Source organism: Sphaerodactylus townsendi, linkage group LG02 (genome assembly GCF_021028975.2).
Source record: "Sphaerodactylus townsendi isolate TG3544 linkage group LG02, MPM_Stown_v2.3, whole genome shotgun sequence".
NCBI lineage: Eukaryota > Metazoa > Chordata > Lepidosauria > Squamata > Sphaerodactylidae > Sphaerodactylus > Sphaerodactylus townsendi.
In genome coordinates, this window is record NC_059426.1 from 131,588,502 (window position 1) to 131,612,861 (window position 24,360).

Here is a 24,360-nt window from a genome sequence, read left to right on the forward strand (position 1 = left end):
GAAAACATTCTTCAAATGGGGAAAAAAGCATCTCCCCATTTCCAGTAGTGGTGGAGTCTACCATCTCATTCTACAGGATGCATAAATCAGATTAAAGTAGCAGAATCCTTTGGGGACAAAGATCATACCCTCTGCCCTGTAAAAAATACTGCCTACATTATATAAAAGAGGAAATGTTCTTTTCTAGCCTTCACACATCATGTTAATTTACTCCTTAAAGGGATGAACTATGAAAAATGTACTTTCTCAACTACAACCATTTGCTTGGCTTGGCACTCTAGATCCTCCTCAACAACTGAGTCTGGAGCTTGTGGAGGACCTTGGATTCTTTATAAAACTCAGTCGAGATATAGGTTTGGAATCTCCCAGAAATCAGCATGGTGACAGAGAAGCTAGGACGGGAGCCTATCAGCACAATCCTACGGGGAGTTAACTCCAGTGGAAATGAATGGCATCCATAGGTGTCAAACTCACGGCCCTCCAGATGTTTTGGACTACAGTTCCAATCATCCCCTGCCAGCATGGCTAATTGCTCGTGCTGGCAGGGGATGATGGGAACTGTAGTCCATAACATCTGGAGGGTCGCGAGTTAGACTGTGCAATTAGGATAGCACTGTTAATGCTGCCTTTCCGTACTGTGGCCATCCTATTCTTCCTAACCAAGGCCAAAAAAGTGCTTTGCTTTAGCACTCAACAGAACTAATTAAGATTTGGGAGTAAAACAAGGAACTTCTTGGACTTCCCATTTTCATCATGCCGAGGAGCAGAGCTGAGCCAATGAACTAGTAAGCACAGAGCAGACACAACATGCTCAGATTCAGAAGGGAGACAGACAAGACAGTATTTTATAGTGTGCCCAAAGATCTCTGCTGCGAAAGCAATGGATTAAAATTGGTACTCTGTGCTATGCTCTGTCTCACCCCGCACATGGAGAACGGCTGCAGTTCAGAGTCAGAACTCGTTCTTGAGAACTAGTCAGACTCGTGCCCCTTTGGACGCTGTATAGCTAAAACCCGACTGTTATTTCCCTAGGGGAGGGGCAAGAGGCTTCCATCGTCATAGCAACGAAAGGGGCGTGGCAGATAAGAGACGTCAGTGTGACGAACGGGCGGAAAGACTTTTGACCCGGGAGAGTGCGGGCGAGACCAAATGCGGCTTCGAGGGGGAGAGCGAAGAGGCAGAGCCGTAGGCGGAACCTTGTAAAGGAGAACGTCTGAGCCGGCCGAGGGCGCCTGCGCGGGACCCAACATGGCGACACCAGGGGGATCCGTGGGGGGAACCCAGCAGGAGTCGTTGCTGTCGTCGCTGCCACCGCCCAAGAAAATCGTGGCTCCCACCGTGTCTCAGATCAACGCAGAGTTCGTGACGCAGGTGAGGATCTTTCTCTTTGGATGAGCCGCGAGCCTGCGCTGGCTATGGCCGGTGTTCTCGCTTTCAGTTTTCAGACGTTCAGTGGACACATGAAGGAGAGGAGACAATGATCTTGGAAGCGGATGTGCTGAAGCTGTCAGGAACGCGCCTGAGCGGTTAGAGTCGTGAGCGAGGAGAGGGCGACTCTGCCCCGCCCCCCACCGCGCTCAGTGAACGTTTGAAAGTGGCCCACGTGGTTCTGTTTTGGGAATTCGGACCGTGATGGGGAAAAGTAGATTTTGGGGTAGGATTGCTGCCCTCAGTTTCAAAGCCACGTGCAAGGAAGTATACGCTACCTCCCCGCTATGGGCTGAGTCATTTCAGAATGAAAACACTGTAGCTGAAAGTATTGTATGGGCCAGGACTGAAGAGCTAAAATACTGATTATGATTTTTCAGTCCTGATTGTACATGGTTGCCATAAGCCCTTAATGACTGCCTGATGGCATGTGAATGCCTCAGCTTCCCTTAATTTGATGGGTTAAACGGGTGGCAAGTGTAAGAGAATCAAACAAACCCAACGTTTCCCCTTTTCCTCCCCTTGGGGAGTTTTGATTACAGTGTATTTTGGATTTGGACTCTGGTTTCTTTTCAGATGGATAATCCATATCTGGGGTGGCGAACCTTTGGCACTCCAGATGTTATGGACTACAATTCCCATCAGCCCCTACCAGCATGGCCAATTGGCCATGCTGGCAGGGGCTGATGGGAATTGTAGTCCATAACATCTGGAGTGCCAAAGGTTCGCCACCACTGTATGATTATATATAATTCCACTTAGTTTGACATGGGGATCAGCCCACTTAGAACACCAGGTACGAGTCTTAAAATGCAGAAGAAAAGAACAAAAAGAGTGTGTGCATGTACAGAGTGTACATAGTCGCCACATAATAACTACAGCTTGTATCCACTCTGTCTATGATTGTGGTTAAGAGTGCTGGACTAGCATATCCAGATTCAAATCCTTTATCAAGGAAGCTCATAGGGCCAGTAACCTTTTCTCCACAGGAGACCAAGCTTTCTAAGTGTGCATGTTTAATGAAATGTCTTTTATCTTACAGTTGGCAAATAAGTTCTGGGCACCCCATGTCAAGAAAAAACTACCTTTTGAGTCAAAGGTAAATAGTTCAATTGTTTGATAATTCTACTTTAATGTATAGTAATTACATAAAATTAGCAGGGATCATTTTTAATTTTTTTCATGAGCTCTAACCAATGTCCCATGGATTGTTTATACAGTTTTAAATAGTTTTATTGTCCCCTTTAGTGACTTCCAATTCACAGGTCCCTGCTTCTTCTCAGCAAAACTCTCTAAGTTGAGTTACATCCTTCTAAATCCATTAACATCACTAAACCTAGAAGATTAAACTCTATTTAGGATTGCATTGTAAAAAAAATTGGTGTCATGTGTGTGAAAACGATAATGTGAAACATTATAACTTAGGACTAGGGTAACATGGCTGACTTTAGTTACTAGAATTCCTTTTTACAAATGTTAGTAAGAAATCTCATCAAAGTAAAAAATGTGTATTTAAAGCGAAATCGTTGTTTTTTATAGGTTGTTGAAGATGTATATGGGAAAGAAATTGTCAGGTCAAGGTATGTGTTGTTCCTTTTTGGGGTAGTTTTACTGATCCATACTCATTTTGGAAGAGCTGAATATCTTAAAACTATTAAGCAACATGATAATGTTACATAGTAGGGGTGGTCAACCTATGGTGCTCCAGAAGTTCATGGACTGCAACTCCCATCAGCCCCTGCCAGCATGGTCAATTGGCCAGGCTGGCAGGGGCTGATGGGATTTGTAGTCTATGAACATCTGTAGAGCCACAGGTTGCAGACCCCTGGTCTAGATGTTTCTGAAGGGGTTCATAAAGGCATATAATTGGCTGGGTAAATTTTTCTTGGATAGTTATGATTTTAATTCATCTTTCATGTTCTTTGAATGGTATCCTGTTTATCACTAGTTTCTTGCGTGTATGTTTTAAAAACCCAATGAGACCCATGTTACCCAGTACCCCATTAACTGGCATAGCATACTATAGCCCAGTGGTGGCGAACCTATGGCACTTCAGATGTTCATGGTCTACAACTCCCATCATCCCCTGCCAGCATAGCCAATTGGCCATGCTGGTGGGGCTGATGAGAATTGTAGTCCATGAACATCTGGAGTGCCATAGGTTCGCCACCATTGCTATAGCCTGCTCCACTGTTGCCTGCTGTAGAACGAGGCAAGCGGGAGAAGAGTGGTCTCTGTATCCCATCCATGGGCCTCACTACCTTGCACTGCTACTGAAAAGTGTTGATTCCTGAGAGCTGGCCAAGAGGCACTCTCTGGTGTGACAGCAGTCCAAGGAGGGTCAGGGAGTACTTCTCAGCCATTGGTGCTGCTTCCTTATGCTGCTGTTGAGCCAGTGATGCGCATAACTGGGAGCCAGTTAAGAGGTATCCTACCTCCTGAATTGCTTGATCTTACTGGAGAGCAGCAGAGAAGGGGCAGGGAGTGCTTCCTGGCCATGGGAACTACCTGCCTGGCAGCAGCATGAGCAAGCAGCACCCAAGGTTCACAGCTGGCCCCAAATTCTCTGCACTTCCTCACGCTCTTGCATGAGAGAAGGTGTGACGGGGCAGGCAGTGCTTCTAGGTTGTGGGCATCACCTAATGATGCAGTTGCCAAGTAAGCGGGGCCTATGGAAAGTGATGCGCTACGTGCCTTCCCACTGTCCACACATGCAAGATCAGGCAGAGTAGCAGAGAGCACTTTTGGCAATAAATGCCACTAGCTTGCAGTGCTGCTGTTATCATTGGAAACTGGCCATACTTCCTACCTACTGCACCATCAGCTCCTGTATGTGTGAGTGGAACAGGAGCAGACAATGCTTGCTCTGCCTGGTTCTGACCATGGCTGCTCCAGTGGTGGTGAGCCAGCAGCAAGTTCCAGCCAGGTCCTGCTGGGTTGTAAAAGCTTGGATAACAGACATATTTGGTTAATCACAACTTCAGTTCTCTGGGGATACTAGTTAATCAAGATTTTCCTGTGCTTTGCTTCTTGGAGAAGAGAAACATGTGGCGTTTTTGCTTCTCGCCCTCCCAAGGTACTTCATTACCATTTCTTCAGGGGTGGCCATGACATCTTATGCTCTGTAATTAAGAAATGAGCAATAAAGTGGAGTGTGCACTTGTAAACAAGCCCCTGATGCTGCTGTAATGTTACAGGGCAGTGCAAGAGAAGTTTTCAAATCTCTTTGAGTAGTCATGTGAGTCTTTGCTATCAGATACTTTAGGGCTGCTGTCTTTATTGGTGCAAAGGAGTTACAGTAATTTGAAATTGGCTTGTATTTGGGATTCTGATTGTAAATCCGGGTAAATGAAACATGTAAGTTTTCAGTGGCTTTGAGACATCCTAAAAATTGTAATGTTGTATTTCACACACAAAAAGGAAGCAGCCTTTTAATTTTCTTTTACAAAATCTTTTGTTCTTTCAGGTTTTGAATTATTTGTTTTATACACATTCCACTGAATTCCATTTCTTGCTCATCTGATTCTTAGGGTTTTATATTTTCTAAATCAGTCTTTAATTGTCCCATTTTTACTGGCTGCTGAAGATCAAAAAGTTGTTCTTTTGGTGCTGTCCTAAGCATAGTTAAGCCTTTCTAAGTTCATTGACTTCAGTCTGCTTAGAAGTGTGTAACTGTGCTTAGGACTGTTTTCTTATTTGCTGTTGATTTCATCAGTTGTGATAGGTTATACTGGTTACTTGTATTCTTGTACATACACTACCTGAGAACCTCACAGTTTACCAAGTGAGATAAAAATGACTTCCTTTTTTACCAAGCGCGAGAGCTGTATTGAGCAGGTCCTCAAGTTCTTCCTCTTGTCCTTTAAAACGTGTATTAACTTTTCTTGTCAAAATGATATTTTGTGATCCAGTCTACCCTGATATGTATTTAGGTGCTGTTGTTTTAGTGTATGTAAGTATACATAAACCTGACTTGTGTTGCTATGATTTAGCGTTGGACTGTACATACATTCAGAACTTAAAGTAAGTAGGGCTAGATGTCTTTATCTAAGGAATATGAAAGAGCTGAAGCTTTTGAAGGTCTATAAAACTACTTGCCCTTCTTATAGTTCATTGAAATATTCACTGGTATGATAATCTGGAAACATGAGAAACACTGGTCTTATTCTCAATTCAGTCCTCAAGCATATTTCTCTAGGTTCTGTGCTTTCATGGCCAGGGGATAGCCCAGCATCGGTGGCAGTGCAGTGCATGAAATGACGTTGGGCCAGTGGAGAGATGCCCATGCAAAAACTTTGGGTAGTGGCTCCATTCTGCTTTGGCAGTATTAAATGTTTGGGCATCTGTGTTTGAACTCAGCTGACTCAGGTGAAACTGATAATGCAATCAATCACTTTTTTCTTTGGTTTCAGGTTTGCCATTAGAAAAATAATGCTGCTAGAATTCAGGTAAGCATTTTTAGAGCACAAAATGTCCTAAAGAAAATGTGACTCTAAACAGAGGCTGGTGTGCACTTCAGATAAAATGCAAGCCATTCCGTTTGCTGAGTGAATGAGTTGGCAGTGCTGGGGGTGGGGGTGGGAGAGCATCTGAGGTTTTGTATGAAGCTTTAAAGCAGTACTTTGTTGCAGCGGCTCAATTGATTGTTTCATCCAGACAACAACAGTTTGCTGTCTTCCTCACAAACCAGAATCTGAGATTGGGATAAAATCAGTTTGCAATCTGCAGGAGAGGAAACCTTAATAGCAAGGTTTTGATTTGCCAGAAAAGTGGGGCTGTTACTCAGTTGCATGTATCTAAGCTCAAGGATTCGAATTGAAGACTTGCCTCAACCACTAAGTCACTGTCCTCACCCGCAATTTTCTGCCCTCTTTTCCTGACAAGGGGGGGCGGTGATGTTACTGGCCAGCCATGCCAAAAATATTTAAAGTTGGCAGAGTCAACAGGGTCCTACTACTTACTGTTCAAGAGGTGTAGTTTTCCCACAGTCTTCTTCATTGTGTTGGTTCTTTCTGACCCATGGCGGAATGATCAGTCTACCACAGCAAAACACACTTTCAGGTTCAGGACTGGAATAAGGAGGGACAGTGAGTGGAAATTGCTTTTCCTCCCTTTTCTGCAACCACAGGCCCACTGAGGGGAGAGGGCAATTGCATTCCCTTATCCCTCCTCCCAGTCTAGCCCGCTAACCCTCATGTCCATTCTTCTGCACACATGCTGCAAAGATCTTTTCTGGGGGCCAGAAAGAGCTGCCGCAATGCAGAAGAACATGGGAGCATTCCATGCACAGATGGTAGCCAGATTCTTTTATCAGTTAATCAGAATGGTCAAATACTATTATCATTCAAAGTATTTAGATCTCAGTTTTCAACATGAAGGCTCACAAGGTGGCTGCATACGACAGGAATCCTGTGCAGTAAAGTAACACACAGTGGCCAGGCAAAGATTTTGGCACGATGCTAACATTCTCAACAAACCGCACCTATCTAATGAGTCTTTTTAACAATTTCTTCTGTGGCATATTATTATCATCCATGCTTACACTTTGTGTATGTTGTGCTTATTAGCGGCTCAGAGGAGTTTATAAAAGTTTAGGTTGAGCATCCTAATGGTATTTAGATCTATTTTATGCTGACTTTCTAAGTGCATTTGTTAGTGTGTTGCTGATAGATTTTGTTTGTATTTTGTTTTGCATAACAATTAGTTTCCTGAAGCCATTCTTTGCTAGGCCATCTTGTTTTGTCTCAAGAGCCAGTAATATTTTGCCTGTGGGTACTGAAACAAGATCTGTGGCATAGTATCACAATCAGGAAGGATGTTTATTCTCTTTCTGCATGAAATATCAAGATGAATTAGTGTCCACCATTAGGATAAGTCAATCCTTGTATCAAATACACAGAACACTCTTTAATGAACAGTGGCTTCCCAATGAGTAAATTATCTGTTGTTCTCATTCAGACTGCCTTAAATGCTCCTGGTCTAGTGCAGTAATCTGCTCTTGAGATAATGTTGGGAGCTATTTGCTAAATCACACACATATATATATTAAGTGGTAGATAATTATGCGTTTCTCAGCTGATAAATGACGAATTATGTGGGAAGTAACTCTTCGTCTTTTCACTGTTCACAGCCAGTACCTTGAAAATTACTTATGGATGAATTATTCTCCTGAGGTGTCCAGCAAGGCTTATTTGATGTCAATCTGCTGTATGGTGAATGAAAAGTTCAGAGAGAATGTGCCTGCATGGGAGGTAATAAACTTCAATTACAGTCAGCAGTAACTGATCCTCCAATTTGAAACTTTCTTGCTGCCCACTTAAGGTGTCAGAAGATGTCAGGATGTACAATACTGGCTGTCGATATGCCTTATCTGAAGTCATCTACCGTAGCCTTTTAAACAGCAGCACGTGTCACAATGGAAGCGGGAGCAATTTGAAAAGAAGTAATTGTTTCAGTCATTTTGAGTATTGTTTCTTGATAAAGTGTAGCACTTAGCAGTACAGTTTTTATGGTGCCAAAAGTGGTAGGAGAAATTGTGATTGCTGGAAGAAAACTTCAGTGAAAAACTGAAGAACAATGTTATCTTGCGGCTGTTTCACTTGCAGGAGTAGCATAGTTACAACTTCTCATGGTTTCATCTCATGTTCCTTCAGTAACATTAGAACTCTATTTGAGACGAGATGAGCCACAGAAAAATGATAAATATAATGGTTGGGAGGGAGGAACAGTTTTCGGCACAGATTGGAGGGCTTTAAAAATATATACCTCTTCTTGTAACGCTACCTGTTTTTTAAGGACTCAGAATTCCGTTAATAATTTGCCTCTAAAAGATGTTCCACTTGAACTGATTGGTAATCCTATTTTCCCATCTAGACGTTCAAAAGAAAACCAGAGCACTTCCCATTCTTTTTCAAACGTGTTTTGGAAGCATCCTTGGCTGAAAATGACAGTGAATTCTCACTGCAAGAACAGACAATACTCCTACTGTTCCTTGATCATTGTTTCAACAGTTTGGTAAGTTGGCATTGGACATTTGTCATGTCAAGAGTTACAGGTTATGCTGACTATGAATAATGGCAATGTTGCCTGGAATACCATATTTTTACTGCAGTCTGGTTCTTCAGCCTTGCAGCTCTCTGATCTTAGGTTTGCCATTCGATACATTAACTGCAAGGGGACAAAAGAATGCAGTCTTGAGGGTTGTCCCTCAGAAGGAGACTGTCCTTTGCTTGGAGGCACATCAAGGCCTGGGTCTGAGCATATCATGGCAATATTGCACAACCTTAATTGCATTCAGGAGCCCAGGAGTAAGTAAGACAAGTTTTAGCGATATGTTAATAAGCTTTAAATGTTATTTTTTTGTTTTCTTAGCATTTTGTTTTTATAAATGGAACACTTGCCTTGAGCTTTTCTGGCTTAGAAATCCAAAATTGAAATAGATCATGGCTGCAGCATGTAATCACTTGGCGCAAACAAAGTATTCCTGAGAAGTAGACCTGGGAGAGCATTCCTTGTACAACTTGTGACCCGTTCACTCAAACAAAAGCCATGTCTGGTGGTTTGGCAAAACCTTGCTAAGATTCCTATTTTGCTTCTGGTCTGGGACTACATAAAAGGGGGGTGCTGAGCATTTTCTTGTCAGCTGGTGGGATCATGTGTTGCAGATACCTGCTATGGGCTATGAAAGTATCTTCACATGTTTATTGAATTTCTTGAAACAGGAAGTGGATTTGATCAGAGCACAAGTTCAACAACTCATCTCCCTGCCAATGTGGATGGGCCTGCAACCTGTAAGTGTTTCATAAGAAGTGTACTCATTTATTTTAAGTTATTTCACTTTATTTATGTAAATATATCCTGTACCCTTCTTGTAATGGGAACTTGGGGCAAAATCCAAATTCAAAAAACCAAATCTAAATTCAAAAATCCAAATTCAAAAAACCTCTGGAGAGCCATGTGGGGTTTTAGATAAAGAAGTTCACATTCACTTCCAGAATGAGATGATGGCCAAGAAGACTAAAAACATGTCTAAAAACATGGAGATCTTCTAAAAGCTGTGGTTGCCAGCCTTTTGGCACATGTGTTTTAAAGGAAGCATTGTGTGGAAATGATCTCCTAGTGCATGTTCTGCCATGTAAGCCATTCCATTTGCCTCTGTGCTGCTGGACAGAGGAGCAAACAGTTGATGAGCAAGAGAGGCAATTCCCAGGAGTCAGTTCACGACAGTTTCTGCTGTCATAGGTTCCTTGTTTGCAAATGTGGTATTCACTTATTTTTGAAGCTCTTGCATATGCCCTTTGATTGTCATGATGGATGATTAGAAAGTTTTGTTTTTAAAGGGCTACGCAGGAGAAGACCAGAGAGGTGAATGACAATGCAAGAGAGCTTATTTTGTTCTCTCTGTTGTAGGCTCGTCTGGAACTCGAATTGAAAAAGACACCAAAGCTTCGTAAATTTTGGAACTTAATCAAGAAGAATGATGAAAAAATGGATGAGAATACACGAATACAGTAAGCGAACAGAAACTATTTTATAGTTTAGACCTGATGCACCCTGTTGGTACTCGAGCTGCTTTGAGACCAATGGCGGCTCCTGTACTTTGGTGGAGAATGGCTATTTATGTCCTGTTATTCCATCAGTGGGGTTTGTGGAAACTGGCAGCATTGTCCCATCTCCAGTCTGCCTTCCAGACCAGTCAGAAGTTAGCTTGTGAAGCTTTTCTCTGATTTTCAGGCCTGGTGTTGCATGCTTCAATGGTGGTGAGGGGGTGATTTTTGCTGGGGCAGACCTTGAGCTCCCACCTCATGATGCTTCAGGGAGTGCCCCAGAAGTGGCATTTCTTGAGGCATTTGGGGCTACAGTGGGAGACTAGAGGCAGGAAAGCTATGCTTCCATTCACAGAATTTAAATAGGCTGCAGCCCAGTGTAGCATGGGTCTGGGAAAGGTAGGGTGGGTTCTTAGGATAAGTTAGGGGAAGACTTCTTCCTTTTGACTTTCCCAGGCCTCTTTGTGGGGACTGAGCCCCGTCTTTGTTTTCAGTCACGAGGCTCAAAGGTTATAATTGATGACTGGTAATTACCAGTTCTTGGATGTTACACAAAGCAGCCACCCAGCACAACATTTCTGAATGGTAGGCTAATGTGTCTGAAGTGTTCATTCAGCCCTTGCCTATTACACAGGCATTTATCTGAACTGCTGCCTGTTACAGCTTTCTCCAGAGGTAGTCTGTTGAACTGCATGAGGATTGTATGCAGAGAGGTTGAGCAGGATTGTGCTCCACATTTTTTTTTGTTAAATTCTGGATGGTGAATGCCCCCCCCCCCCCCCCACACACACACACACACTCAGTACTGTGAGACTTTCTAGCAGTGATTATGGCCATTTTTTTAATTGATTCTACATTTATTTACAATATTTACTTAAAAACAAGACTTAGATTTTTCCTAGGTATTCCATCAAATAGGAAGAAAGGGGGGGTATCTTACATTCAAATATAACTTACAGCTGTGCCCATTAATAAACTTTTTTGTGTGTCTAACATTTTAAAGAGGGTCATTTTCCTTTTGAGTAACTGTAGCATCTCCTTTTCTCAAGCATCATTGCAAGACCAGTGCCTGTTTGTCCTTTTCAGAAGTCTTCTTTCCAGCATAATATGGAAGTATTGTTCTTCAGTCATTTCACAGATTTACAGAACTTAGCTGTATTAATGGAAGAATTCCTTCAGTATGTGATGAGAGAAATTATTAACAAAAGCATGCAGGCTGTACTCCCCCCCCCCCCAAAAAAAACAAACAAACAAAAAAACTAAGTACGTAACATCAGCACTGTAATCTCTGGTAGGTTCACTTTAAAAAATCTGTGTGTAAGTGCTGCATTCTCTGTAGACTTTTTGGGATGCAGACTATTAACGACTCAACCTGGTATAATTTTTTTCAGAGCATACAAAGAAAGACGATTTCTGTCACAGCTGATCCAGAAATTCATCTCTGTATTAAAATCGATACCCATTTCAGGTATGTAATGTGTTTGTGTCTTTGTGTTGTGTGTTTTCAATGCTTTGAAGCCCCCTGGCCCATGGGCAACATCTCCCTCCTTTCCTAGGGATGTCCCATCTTTTATCAGCATTGTCAAAAAAGAGTCAACACCCAAGAGATGCAAATGACGGCACGTTATTGGTTCACTTAGTTGCAAGCGTTAGTTCCAAAGGTAAACAGTCACCCTGCAGCCTGACTAGTTTATTCTTTATCACCTACTCCTCCTTTTTCCCAGAGTCTTGGTCAGCTTTTGTCCTCTGCCAGGTCTTCATAACTCCTACATCTGGCCATCAGCCCTTCTTACTGGGCTAATAACTGAGGTAGCTAGGCTACTGAGGCTAAGTTGTTGCCCCTTGGCTAGGAATGCCACTTTCCTGATCAAAGGGAGTCTCTACTAATTGTAAAGACTGTAGGCCTGGTTGTCTGCTCTCCTTTCCCACGTTTTAGCTGGGACACATTTATCCTACCTTTCTTGGACACACCCAGTTCCTGCTTCCCTGTGGCTATTCCTTTGTAGGGTTTTTCTCCCCAGGAGAACTTTGCCATCTAGTGGGGCTTTAATCCACCAGGAACTAATAATACTGGGTGACTTCCCATCTGCTCTTCCCATGAGATTGCATATCTTACCAGGCATCACTTTCTGTTCCATTGCTGTGCTGCCAGCATGCTTAAAAGAAGGTTTGGATTTATTTCCCCCCTCCAAGGGGCTTATAGACTCCCTTCCCTTCCTCTCTCCTCAACAAATATCTTATGAGATAAATGGGGCTGAAAGAGTTTTGAAGAACTGTGACTAGCCCACGGTCACCCAGTAGGCTTTATGTGTAGGAGTGGAGAAACAAATCTGGCTCACCAGATAAGACTCCACTACTTATGTAGAGTAGTAGAGAATCAAACCCAGTTCACCAGATAAGACTCCGTCTCTCATGTAGAGGAGGGGGGAATCAAACTCATCCAGATTAGAGTCCACCTGGTAGAAAAGAAACTGGGCTCAGGAAGAGTATGTAAATTGGTACAAAGTTTGGTGAGTGGATTATGGAGAGCTTGGCACTATGTCCAAAGAACTGTCAGAATGCCTCTCTGGCCCTTCCAAAGTTCTGTAATCTGACAGCCATCTAGCCCTACTTGGAGACCCTAGCACAAGGACCTCAGAGTTCCTGGGACCTGGGTCTGGTTTCCCTAGAGTCCTTTTTTGCAGCAGCTGGTGATCTCTGTACAGTGGCCCAAAATCTCTTCTGAGTCCCCAGAAGCCTGTCTGGCTTCAGAGCTCGTGGGACACCTGATGATCATCCTAGAATCCTTTTCCATAGCATGTTGCCTAAGAGCACACCTGTGTAACCTTTGCCCAGGGCATTGAGATTGGAGTGGGAGCAACCCACTGCTTTCTGCCTGAATAGAGATCCTTTCTGAGAGCAGAAACTTTTCACGTCCTAGCCCCCAGTATACACACTAGTTAGAGACCCAGGATCTAAATACAGGAGTTCTGCTGTGTGAGGAGCCAGCATTATGTTTTGTTTAATGCTTTTGTCCCAGAGACTGCATGTTTTCAGTATGCACAGCTTCCCTAATGAACAACTGTTTCTGTTCTGAAATACATTAAACTTGAATTTTGAATATGATGGTCATTTGTGGACTGCTTTTGTATTACACTGTATGAAATTTTCCAGCCTGAGGTAGCTTTGAGACACTGATCAGCGCAAACTAAGTATTTATAGGTTATCTAATGAGGCGTGTTTCAGCATTTTAGTTGTTTAGATTACTTCTGTATTCCCAGAAAGCTGCTACTGAGCTCACCATCAAGTTGGGAAAAAAACAAGTAGTACTTAGCTTCAAATTTAAATATTGTGGGGTAGTTGTTTGTAAGTATCTGCAACAGTACATCTCTCCCAGGTGAGAGAAAAATACAGCAGCTTCTGAGAATCTCAATAGAGTTGTTGTTTGGATTGATGATGCTTGGCCTGATATTAAATTACTGTTAACGTTATAAAAATCTTCCTTGGTAGTATTGTGGCATTCATTCATTTCAGGGCTAGTTTTCAAGTTATCTGTGTTTGTTTTTAGGCTCCTTGTCTATGGATAAAGTTCACTACTGCGAAAGATTCATTGAACTCATGATAGATCTAGAGGTAAGGCAAATCTAGTCGTTTGTACTTTCATAATGCGAGAATAAGTGCTGTTCAGAATAAGTGCTGTTCCAGTGTCTAATGCTGCACATAGAAATATGATTGTTAACCAATGAAATTATCACCCAGAGTGATGCAGATTATCATAAGAGTGATGCAGTGAGGCTTTTATAGTATTGTCAGGTAATTTATATTAAAATAACTGATGATTGTTCACGACCGGGATTTGGACCACTTTCTGTACAATCCTAGGGAGGGGGGCAAACTGCTTTAGAGGTGGTGAGACCCTGTTGCTGGTGTAAATGCCACTTGTGCCAGGGTAAGGGACATTTACACTGGCTCAGGGACATTTATGCTGGTGTTGGGGAGCAACGTGGCAATGTGATGCCGGACTGCCAATGCACTGAGACTCATGGAGGATTACGAAATTTTAAAACAATGCAATAGAAATAGTGTAAGGTATGCGATAAACAGTGCAAAGACTGGATGATATGACCCAGCCCAGCATGGCTAGGGACTCCTCAGATGAGGAGTCAAACATGGGAGATAGCAAAGTTTACAAGAGAGGAGAAGCAACAGCAGATTAGCAGCTCTGGTGTGAGCTGGTCTCAATAGCAAGTGTTCTCTGGAGCCAAGTGGGTAGGCACAGGGCAAAGCAGCTGTGTAGAATTTACCTTGGTGGGTGTGGTACTTACTATAGAAGAGGCTGGAAACCAAGCTGTGGTGTGGCAGCAACATTGTGTGAAGACACTAATCTTCATTCTGTAGCTTAATCCCTGTTTTGACCTCAGTTTGTAGTTCTGACTTGGCTTTGCTATACCCGTCCGTATTTTATATCCTGGTGTGCCTTAAACTGCTGGTTTGACTGTGGATTGCTTCTGGCTTTGGCGAGTGTCTACCTACGACACTGGATTACAAAGTTAGGGAACAGTGTGCTAAAATAGTATGACGTGACATATTGTAAACAATATAGTTACAGATTTTAGAAAACAGCACAGCATGAACAAAACACACCCAATAAACAACACTGTCAATTACAGCCCTCTTCCATTGATAAAAGCACCCATGGGAACAAGTCCATTTTCTTACAGCCCTCATATAAGCCACAGTCCTGTGGTATTGTGAAATAGTAACTTCTGGTCTTTGGGGGTTGGCATACAGGGAGAGCCACTTCATAGGCTGTGGATGCTGCGTTGAAGCGACCTCCATGCAAAGGTTGCTGCTGGCAGGAAGCTAGTTTGCCTTGCAGGTTAACCCTCACATTGTAGCTGGCCTCTGTGTTGTCACCAGGACCGCTGCATGGAACAGGCACCCAATGCAGGCAGCCTTCCTGTGGCGACTGTATTGTGAGTAGCAGCCTTCACAGTGTTCTTACAACAATGGTTTGTTTCAAACACTGATCCTAGCAGTATTCTTCCGGATTTCACCAAAACTGCTGTTTTGAATACTAAAGGAACTACTTCATGCATCAGTAATTGGCAGGGTTGGTTTCACACATGAATGGCCTTTTTTATTTTAAATTATTTCAGCTCCAAGAAGTCTGTGAAAAAGATGACTGTGGCACCTATTGTAGAGAAGCAGTGGGGCACAATACATGGATGCTTTAATCTTTCATATGCGTACGATACATCTCGGTATTTTTGGCGGGGCTGAAACTCTGCATATCTGGGGAGTGCTGCAGTTGGTATCATTAAACTCACCCACTGTGAACTGCAGGAGTCTGTCCCCAGAGAGAGGGCATTCTAAGCATTCAACTGGGACACTGCTGGATCTTTGCCAAAATGCCAAGCAGCAGAACATTTCATGTTGGCTCTTTCTGTGCTGAGGGCATTACAGGAGAGTTAAAAGAGTTCAGATTGGTTCTGAAGCCTCTTGGGCTGATTGGAAGTGGCAAACCAGAAATCGGCTATAAAAAGCCATTACATTTGTTCTTCTCCAACTTGTCCCAACTGAGCAGACCATCTTACCATATACTTCTGGTCCCTTTTGTCCCCCTCCGGGGCGTTTTAGTGTTTCATATTAGGTTACAGTTATATTATGATTGAGTCTAGACTGAGGCATTTCACTGCTTAGCAGTGATGTGAATAGGTTGAACGTCATGCATATTCTCTGACTAGTTCATTTGTCTATCGGCAATACTATATTTTTGCATGGAAAGGAAATGTGTACTTTCTCGATCAGCTCTGTAGCTATTACTGAGGTTGTAGAAAGTACCATCAAGTCACAGCTGGCTTATGGGATACTGTAGGATTTTTAAGGCAAGAGTCATTCAGGGATGGTTTGCCATTGCTTGCCTCTGTGTAGTGAGTCTGGGATTCCTTGGTGACCTCCCATCCAAATACTGCTTAGCTTCCAAAATCTGATGAGTTGGGTAGCCTGGACCATCCAGGTCAGGGCATTGCTAGTTGATACTAAGTTGAATGTTTTCAGCCGCTGAATTTTTGTTTGTCATTTACTGTTAATTCATACTTTAGTAGTTCATTCTCTTGCAGCTTTCCAAAGGGATTCTTGGTGGCCTTCCCTATTCTCACATTAAGCCTATTGTCTCTGCTTTGCCCTGTGCCTACCTTATTTTACTTCGTGCCAGGGGGAACACTTTTTTTTCTGCTTTCCCTTTTCTCATTCAGATTTTGTGACTTGGATTCAAATGTATTCTTTCTGTAGCACTTACCTTTCATATCTAATTTTGGTTTATTTCACTTCTTAACTTTATTGTGTTTTGTTTATGAGTTCTTTTTCTAATTGATTGTTATTTCTCGTTCTTTTTTCTTGTTTAAAAAGAACATTTTAAAGCTTATTCTTGGCCCTTCAGTTGCTAGTTTTATTGCTCGTATTTTATTGTCTGCCTAAATTGGATTATGAACCTATTGGGCATAGAATGCCTTTAAATGTGTTTTCAACAATTCTTTGTTTGTGAGTTGCTTCAGGAATGATAAATAGAGCAAACAACTCGTAAGCCTGCAAAGGAATTGCTGGGAAGACAAATGATCAGGAAATTCTCCCCCTTTCCCTGTACAATAAAACCTGCTAAACACTGGGACTAGGCCAGTACTACTCTGCTCACATAGTCCTGATCCTCATCAGTCTAGCTTGTCTCATCTTGAACTTCATCATAAAGTGAAGGAGAGCTTTTTTTTAACCACTCCCAGTTTTGTGACACAAAGACAGGGACTGTATCTCTCATGAGTATGCAATCCCACACCCCTTCATTCCTACTACTATACTCTGTTTCGCATGAAGATGTTGAGGGGCAGTGGTTGAGAAAACTTCTGCATTAGAATATAGTCCCAATGAATATGAGAATTATCATTCATTTTTGACAAAACCACTATTTTGTGCATTTTTGAACATGGTGGTCCTTTGATACAAGAGCATTTATAGTTCATTGAAAGACTACCATCAAATGTTCAAATGGATGGGGGAAGCAGGGCTAAGTAGGCACTAGGACCCAGGTGGAGTATTCTGCAACAAAGAAGATCTGGCATGCTTTGTTCTTTGGTGGAAGGATATACAGTCTACCAACATCTTTATGTGAAACCGTATCAGCAGCTAGGAGCTCTGCTCTATTAATAGGAAAAATTATTTATTACTTGGGTATGTGTAATTTAGCATTGTAGGAACTATATGGGAAGGAGGGGTGTTAGGACTCTATGTCTCCTGATTTTAGTTGTCCACTGCGGTATATTATAAGCTTTAGGGCAGTGGTGGCGAACCTATGGCATGGGTGCCAGAGGTGGCACTCTTTCTGTGGGCACATGTGCACTGAGTTCGTCATGTGGGGGGTGGAAAATCACCCACACAAACACACACACACATATCTAGGCTAGCCTGGGCACGATCCTTTACCTGGGAGTAAGCTCGGTTGCTGGCAATGGGGCTTGCTTCTGAGTAAACCCTCCTAGGGTCATGATTCACCCATTCGAAGTGTAGCACGGTTGCTTCACCAAGCTTACTCCAGAGTAATGCGCGCCTTAGAGCCAACCATTTTTTCTAAACTAAAACCTCAATATTCAGGTTAAATTACCGTGTTGGCACTTCACGATAAATAAGTGGGTTTTGGGTTGCAATTTGGGCACTCGGTCTCGAAAAGGTTTGCCATCACTGCTTTAGGGCCTTGAGCAAGCAAGTGTTCCTGACTATCTCCTTTTCTCCACCATTTTGCTTTTCGACTGATAGGAGCAAGACTATCAAGTTTGCTAGTGGAAGGAGTGAGATCACTTGAGCCTTATGGCTACTATTCCCTATCAGCTTTTTATGAAGCACTGAATCTAGCCAACCTTCTAGTTGTTAGCAAAACCTTACGTACCATGTATTGAGTTGTTTATAATGTGTTGTTGTTTATTCTAGGCCCTGCTTCCAACCCGGCGATGGTTTAATACTGTCTTAGATGATTCCCACCTAGTTGTTCATTGTTACTTGTCCAGTCTGGCCAAAAGAGACAAGGAGGGTCATCTGTTCTGCCAGGTGAGATTTGCTGCTGTTTCACAAAGGCTTTTCTGAGTAGCTAGCCAATGGAATGCTACATTTATTACCTGTCACAAATGAAAAGTGATGGCTGGTGATTGTCATTATTATTTGAAGCATTTATTAGCTGTTCTTCTACCTTGCAGAACTCAAGGTGGCTTCCTTATAAATACAACAGCTATAAAACACATAAAAGACCACAATTTAAAATCTGATTAGGATTGTCAGTAAATAAAAACTCCATTAGTCAACTGCAGTCTTAAATAAAACTGTTTTCAGTAGCCTCCTGAAGATTGAATTCGAGGGGACTAGGCGTACTTCCCTGGGGAAGTTGTTCCATATTTGAGTGGGAGCAGCTAAAAGGGCCCTCTCTTGTGTGCCCATTTGATTAACTGCTTTGATGAAGTAGAACAATCAGGAGGGCCTCTCTCCACAATCTTAAATCCTGGCCAGGAACATATGGGAGATGCCCTGATCCCAGACCACATAGGGCTTCAAAGGGCAAAACCAACACCTTGAATTGGACTCAAAGTGGATTGGAAGCCAGTGTAATTGGTGTAGTATCAGAATCACATTCTCACATTAGTTGACTCCAACCAGGGTCTAGCTGCAGCATTCTGTACTAGCTGAAACCTCTGGATACTCTTCAAGGGTAGCCTAAGTAGCATTCATTGTGGTAGTCCAGTCTGGATGTATGCATGCAGTAGTCTAGTCTAGAGGTAACTAAGGAATGGACTGCTGTGGCTAGATTAGAACCAGGAATGGGTACAATTGAAGCACAAGCCGAAGCTTAGCAAAAGCACTCTGAGCCATTGCATCCACCTGTTTTCAAAGGTCATTCTGGGTATCATCTGCATATTGATTTCACTCAGCCCATACCATCTGATGACTTCTTGTGGTGTCTTCATGTTGATACTAAAAGCCTTGGGACACAGCAAGAAGCCCCCAGTACTACTTTCTAACAACCCCTTCTCCCCAAATAGGACTCAAACACCATATTATGGTCCCAGTGCCAGAAGGCTGCTCAGTAGGATACTATGGTCGATACGATCAAAGGCTGCTGACAGAATCAGCAAAACTAAGAGGATCCCCTGTCTGTTACTCAGTAGATGTCATAAAGGAAACCAAAGCAGTCTGTATCCCAAATTCTATCCTGAAGCTAGACTGATTTTCTAAAGACCCATTTCAATCTCTTCAAGAGTCCCTGGAGCTGAGAAGCAACCACCTTCTCTAACGCTTTGTCCAAGAATGGAAGACTAGAGACTGGCCAGAAATCTTGAACCCCATGGGAAAGGTTAGCTAGCTCAGTAAGAAATATGGCTGGGGACCATGATGGACAATATACCAACACTAGCTTCCTGAAGTAAAGAGAAACTTAGGGGACAGAGCTGGGAAGATTTACATCCCCAGCCTCATCCATCCATATCTCCATAATATATGCTAGGTCAGTCCGTTCAACTGCGAGTAAATCCTGAATAGCAGTAGTTCTTCCATATATTGACCTGGTGGCCATCCCACCAGCAGTGGTTCTTCCCCTGCAGGCTTTATCCCAGAAGCCCAGGGAAAGATAATGATGATTCAGTCTTGCTTTCTGTTAGGACACTTCTTGCTCTTGACCCTTGTCAGGTGATTCAGTACCTCACGAGAATCGCCTGACATAGGGTGGCAGCACACTGCAGCTACAGTTGCCCTGCTACAAGCCTTTTTTGTGAACTGTGCGAAGAAGAAGCCTGGCTTTGTGCATAAAATAAATTTGGCTAAGCAAAATTTCTTCAGCTTGGTTGTGCACCTTTTATAAAGAGTTAAGTATGCTTTCAGGAATTGCTTGTGTGTAACTAATGGAGAAATATATTTGTATTTTTATGTACAGAAATATGTTCTTATCTGATAACACCAATCAAGAGCTACTGCGTATTACATTAGTTTGGGAAGTGGGGAGATAGTCTAAGAGGTTGCTGCACATACTGCATGCATTGTGCTAGAACTGCAGGGTGCTTCCTGATTAGCTCCCCCACCCCACCCCCAAGTAACAGTGTCATTCCACGCAGACTTACACCCTTTTCTTAAATCTCAATAGATAATACACATGGATAACAGAATTTATTAGTTTGAGGCTAAGTGATTTTCCAGTAATAGTTTAGTTTAGTCTTTAGCATGCAGAAGTCTTTTTAAGCCAATGAGAGATATGAGGTGATTCTGCACTTTTTAGTTGCTTAAGAGTTGAGGTCACATTTGTATCTTTCCCAGTTCCTTTTAAATGTTCTAGCAAAATTCATGTAGCATTCAGACAGTAATAAATATCCTATCATCTCCTTGAGCCATTTGAGGATCTCTCTCTCAAATATATTAATAAGTACAAGATATATAAAATCTGCCCAATTCATTTGAAGGCAGCTATAAAACAGAATAAGATACTGAACTGGAAAGTTGTCATTTTCTTTCAAAGCCACTGACAGTAATTGTGGAAACAATTTGGGGCCAAAGTACTTTCCAGGCCCTTTTCTTATGTCTTGAACTATGGGATACCTCCTTCAGTTATATCAACAGTCAACACAGTAAAAGCTGTGACAGCAGATTGCTTCGTGCTCTGCCACTATACCTACACCTAAGCAAAAACAGGTGGCAGAAAAACAGGCTATGGATTTCTCCTATGGGGCTGCTCGATTGCACTGCTGTTGAAAGAGCTACATCAATGGCAGGGAGTCACCCAAGAAGCGCTCCTTTCTACTTCATACTTGCTCAGACTACAGTCAGCCAGAATGCAATGCCTTTTCCACCTCTGATGCATGAGTGGTCAGCATAGGGGCAGTCAGCCCCTCCGTGCTATGGCCACTACAGCAGCATTGAGCAGATTGTGGCAGAGTTGGTTGTGTGCCCTAGCCAGAGCCCAGCCATGACTGACAGCCACTTGACACTATTTTATTTATTTATTTATGTTTCAATTTATTATACCGCCCCATCCCCGGAGGGCTCTGGGCGGTGTACAGCACAATACCTATCATATACAAGTAAAATAACTAAAACCATGCTGCCTCTCCAGAGACCTATTTAAGACCACTTACAATGTAAAAACAATACAACATAAAATTATAAAACCAAGCTGCTAGGAACACAATTTGGGCTGCATAAAATCAGTATTCAGCTGCATAAAATTGTATTCCTTGGAACAGCTTTTAGAACAACCTGAGGTAATAAAAAAATGTCATCTAATGCTCACCTGGCATCTAATTTATTTCTTCTAAGCGCCAGGCTAAAACATGTCTCTTTCCCCAGACTTTTAACTGGAGGGTTCCATCAACTTTAATTAGATGCCAGGTGAGCCTCAAAGGGAAGGGCTTTCCAATTGTCAGGAGTCACTGTTGAAAAAGCACTCTCTGTGGTATTTATCCTGTCTTCCTGTGCAGATATGGGGTGTATAGAGCAGGGCTTTGGAGAAAGGACTTAACTGGTGTAGCCTGGATGGTGCAGCAGATAGTATTGAAATATCCTGGGCCCGAGCCACTTAGGGTAGGAGTCCCCAGTGTGCCCACCAAAACATTTTCTGGTGCTCGCCAACTGTTCTTTGGAAGTAGGTAGGGTCATGTGGGGCTTTTGCCCATCAAGGCTTCTGATGGAGTGTAGGGTATGCAGAGTTTTTTTAAATGCTTTGGCAGCAGCATCCACTACAGAACAAGGATGTAGACTGTGTTGCTTAAGTTCAGCTGTGGCAGTCATTTTGTGACTGGCTCCAGCTTCTGTGGCAACTGTTTTGTGGCAGCCATTTTGGTGCCATGATGCTCTGTCAGAATTCCAGGTGTGTCTGTGAGCTCAAAAATGTTGGTGACCCATGATTTAGAGTCTTAAAGGTAAGAAGTTTGAATTGTGCCTGAAATAAATCAGGAAAGTTTATTGGACTGTTATTCTTTTTTAATAACTCAAAAGGGAATCTATTTCTCCAATTACTACCTTTACAAGTATAGACACTGTTTGTCTGATAAGAGAATATTAAAACCTAGATAGTGTCAATCCTCCCATAATGTTTACTACTTATCATAGGATAACACAACAGCACTTTTATCCTTTAAAAAATGTAACCTAGTTTGTCATGAATTTATTTCAGCTTTTAGACATGCTAAAATTCTACACTGGCTTTGAAATTAATGACCAGACTGGAAATGCGTTGACAGAGAATGAGATGACGACAATTCACTATGACAGAATTACTTCCCTCCAGGTAGGTAATGCCCTCTGTTTCAGCAGTTAAATTTTTATCACCATTTCACATAGTGTATCTTTTCGTTAAAACTATTTTATAGTAATTGCAAAACATTTTTTCTTGTCCTGGGATCAAATTCTGTTTTTATTTCTTTCTGTATCACACTTCACACTATCACATTAAATTTATTATCTTTAGATTGAGTATTCAGATAAGAGGTGATGACTAACTTGAAAAAGACCATGGCTTCATTTGTAAACCTAGAAATAATGTCTCTTCTGTACTTGATTCTGCTTATTACTATGAACAAGCACAGTTCATCAGTCCATGGTCATCCAGAAGACTGTGACTGTTACAAGTATTACCTTGGTTACTGAATGTATTGTGTAATCCTGTGTCGGTGATCAATCCATGTGTAGAATGGGGAACTGGGATTATTCTAGGGCCAAACTTGCACTTGACATTTGCACATTGGGCTTCAAGCACACAGCCTACTATGCAAGGGCTCAGCATGGTCTGCATCCTGCAATGCTGAAGATTGCACAAATAAAAATGAATGGTTATGGGCTCTCAGGCAAGGTTAAAATCCAAAGCAGAAATGTTGCACAACTGTAGAACGTGACTTGAATATCCGCTGAAATCTTACGTAATTCCTCCCCACCCCCAGGGAGTAACAGATACACAAACATTTGTCACAAAACATGGACCATTTTTGTGTTACAATTTGAATTGAGTCTCCTTAATTTGGAAGTTCAGCATGCATGCACACGTATGCACACACCCCTTTTGGCATGCCCCTTGTTGAAGCATTATGGTTTACTGGTTCATCCTTGACTGTTGGTTACTTCTTGTGTTGAAGAAGATTGCAGTGCTCACTTATTTGGGAGCAAGTAATTTTCATCTGGTGACTCAAAGAACTCAAAGAAACTGAGGTCCGCAGGCTTTATTAATCACCATGTGTGTAATAAAGACTGTTTCGACTAGTGCCAACCCAGTTTGCCAAAAAATCCTTGATAGGTAAAAAGTATTAATAAACGTAGTTTATGCGCTCTCCCCACTGTGTCTAAGAGTTCATCTGAGACCTAGGGTATCTGTCCTGAGTAATTTCATTCAGTTTTCTATAATACACACAAAATTGCACCATGCCATCTAGTTTCTTGACTAGAACAATGGGGGCATCTCAAATGGAATGGTCACTCCCAGTTCTAACATCTCTTTGATCTGTTTCTCCACACACACACAGCGAACTTCCCCACAGAATGCTGGGGTTGTGTTATGTCAGCAGGCAATGGCAAATCACCTCCGAATGTCTCTTTTTGAAAACCCTAAGGGGTCACCATAAGTCGGTTGTTACTTGACTTAAAAAAAGGTCTACATTCAGTATTGGAAACTGCCCCATGCTGCATGTGGCTTGGCATGTTAAATGAGAGTGTGAACACTCTGGGTTAAAGGCAGGACATATTTATGTTAAATGAATGCATCCTAGAGTAAGTATAATATTTGGTTCTTGTTTGATTTCTAGAGAGCAGCGTTTGCCCATTTTCCTGAGCTTTACAATTTTGCCCTCTCAAATGTGTCAGCCATTGATACACGGGACTCACTGGTAAAACTTTTTGGGCCTTTATGGTGAGTTTTTGCACCAGTTGATAACATTTTGTACTTTCTTGTAGATGCTGTAATAGGTAGAGTAAGTTTTGAAGATTTTTTTGAGTAACAGTTGGGGTTCAGCATCTTTTTAAAAAAAAAAATCAAAGGGCTTGGAAATTATATGAAATACCTTGTTTGAAATGAAGATTTTTGGTCTTTCATCCTTAATGGCGACAGCTAATGAAAATCAGGAGGAGGGAATCGCTAGTGTACAATTTCCAAATATTAGCTCCCTAGCAGTTTTTAAAAGCACAGGGGTTTTTTGGGGGGGCGGGGGAGGGGTGTTACATAGCAGCTTCTAGAAACAAAACCCCTGGTATCAGACTCCTTTCAACGCATTACTCTCATGTTTGGGATCTTTTTTTGCTAAAATAAGTTGTTTGGTGAAAAAAGGATGATCTAAATACAAATGGCAGGCATGTTATATTCCTCTTGATGTGCTGGTATCTAAATTAAAGTTATGGCTAGGAA

At 42.2% G+C, this 24,360-nt stretch overlaps 1 protein-coding gene across 1 annotated transcript in view; it reads left to right on the plus strand.

Moving 5' to 3' along the window:
• The first annotated feature begins 1,144 nt into the window (after positions 1 to 1,144).
• The window catches only part of AQR (aquarius intron-binding spliceosomal factor), a 59,352-nt gene continuing 36,136 nt past the window's right edge, over positions 1,145 to 24,360 (plus strand). The window contains exons 1-13 of the mRNA XM_048484362.1: positions 1,145 to 1,371; positions 2,471 to 2,527; positions 2,968 to 3,008; positions 5,841 to 5,876; positions 7,559 to 7,679; positions 8,302 to 8,442; positions 9,150 to 9,218; positions 9,838 to 9,938; positions 11,366 to 11,442; positions 13,522 to 13,586; positions 17,931 to 18,047; positions 22,147 to 22,260; positions 23,765 to 23,868. Of these exons, the coding sequence (XP_048340319.1) occupies positions 1,249 to 1,371; positions 2,471 to 2,527; positions 2,968 to 3,008; positions 5,841 to 5,876; positions 7,559 to 7,679; positions 8,302 to 8,442; positions 9,150 to 9,218; positions 9,838 to 9,938; positions 11,366 to 11,442; positions 13,522 to 13,586; positions 17,931 to 18,047; positions 22,147 to 22,260; positions 23,765 to 23,868 (1,166 nt within the window). The 5' untranslated portion in view covers positions 1,145 to 1,248. The remainder of the gene's footprint in view (positions 1,372 to 2,470; positions 2,528 to 2,967; positions 3,009 to 5,840; positions 5,877 to 7,558; positions 7,680 to 8,301; positions 8,443 to 9,149; positions 9,219 to 9,837; positions 9,939 to 11,365; positions 11,443 to 13,521; positions 13,587 to 17,930; positions 18,048 to 22,146; positions 22,261 to 23,764; positions 23,869 to 24,360) is intronic.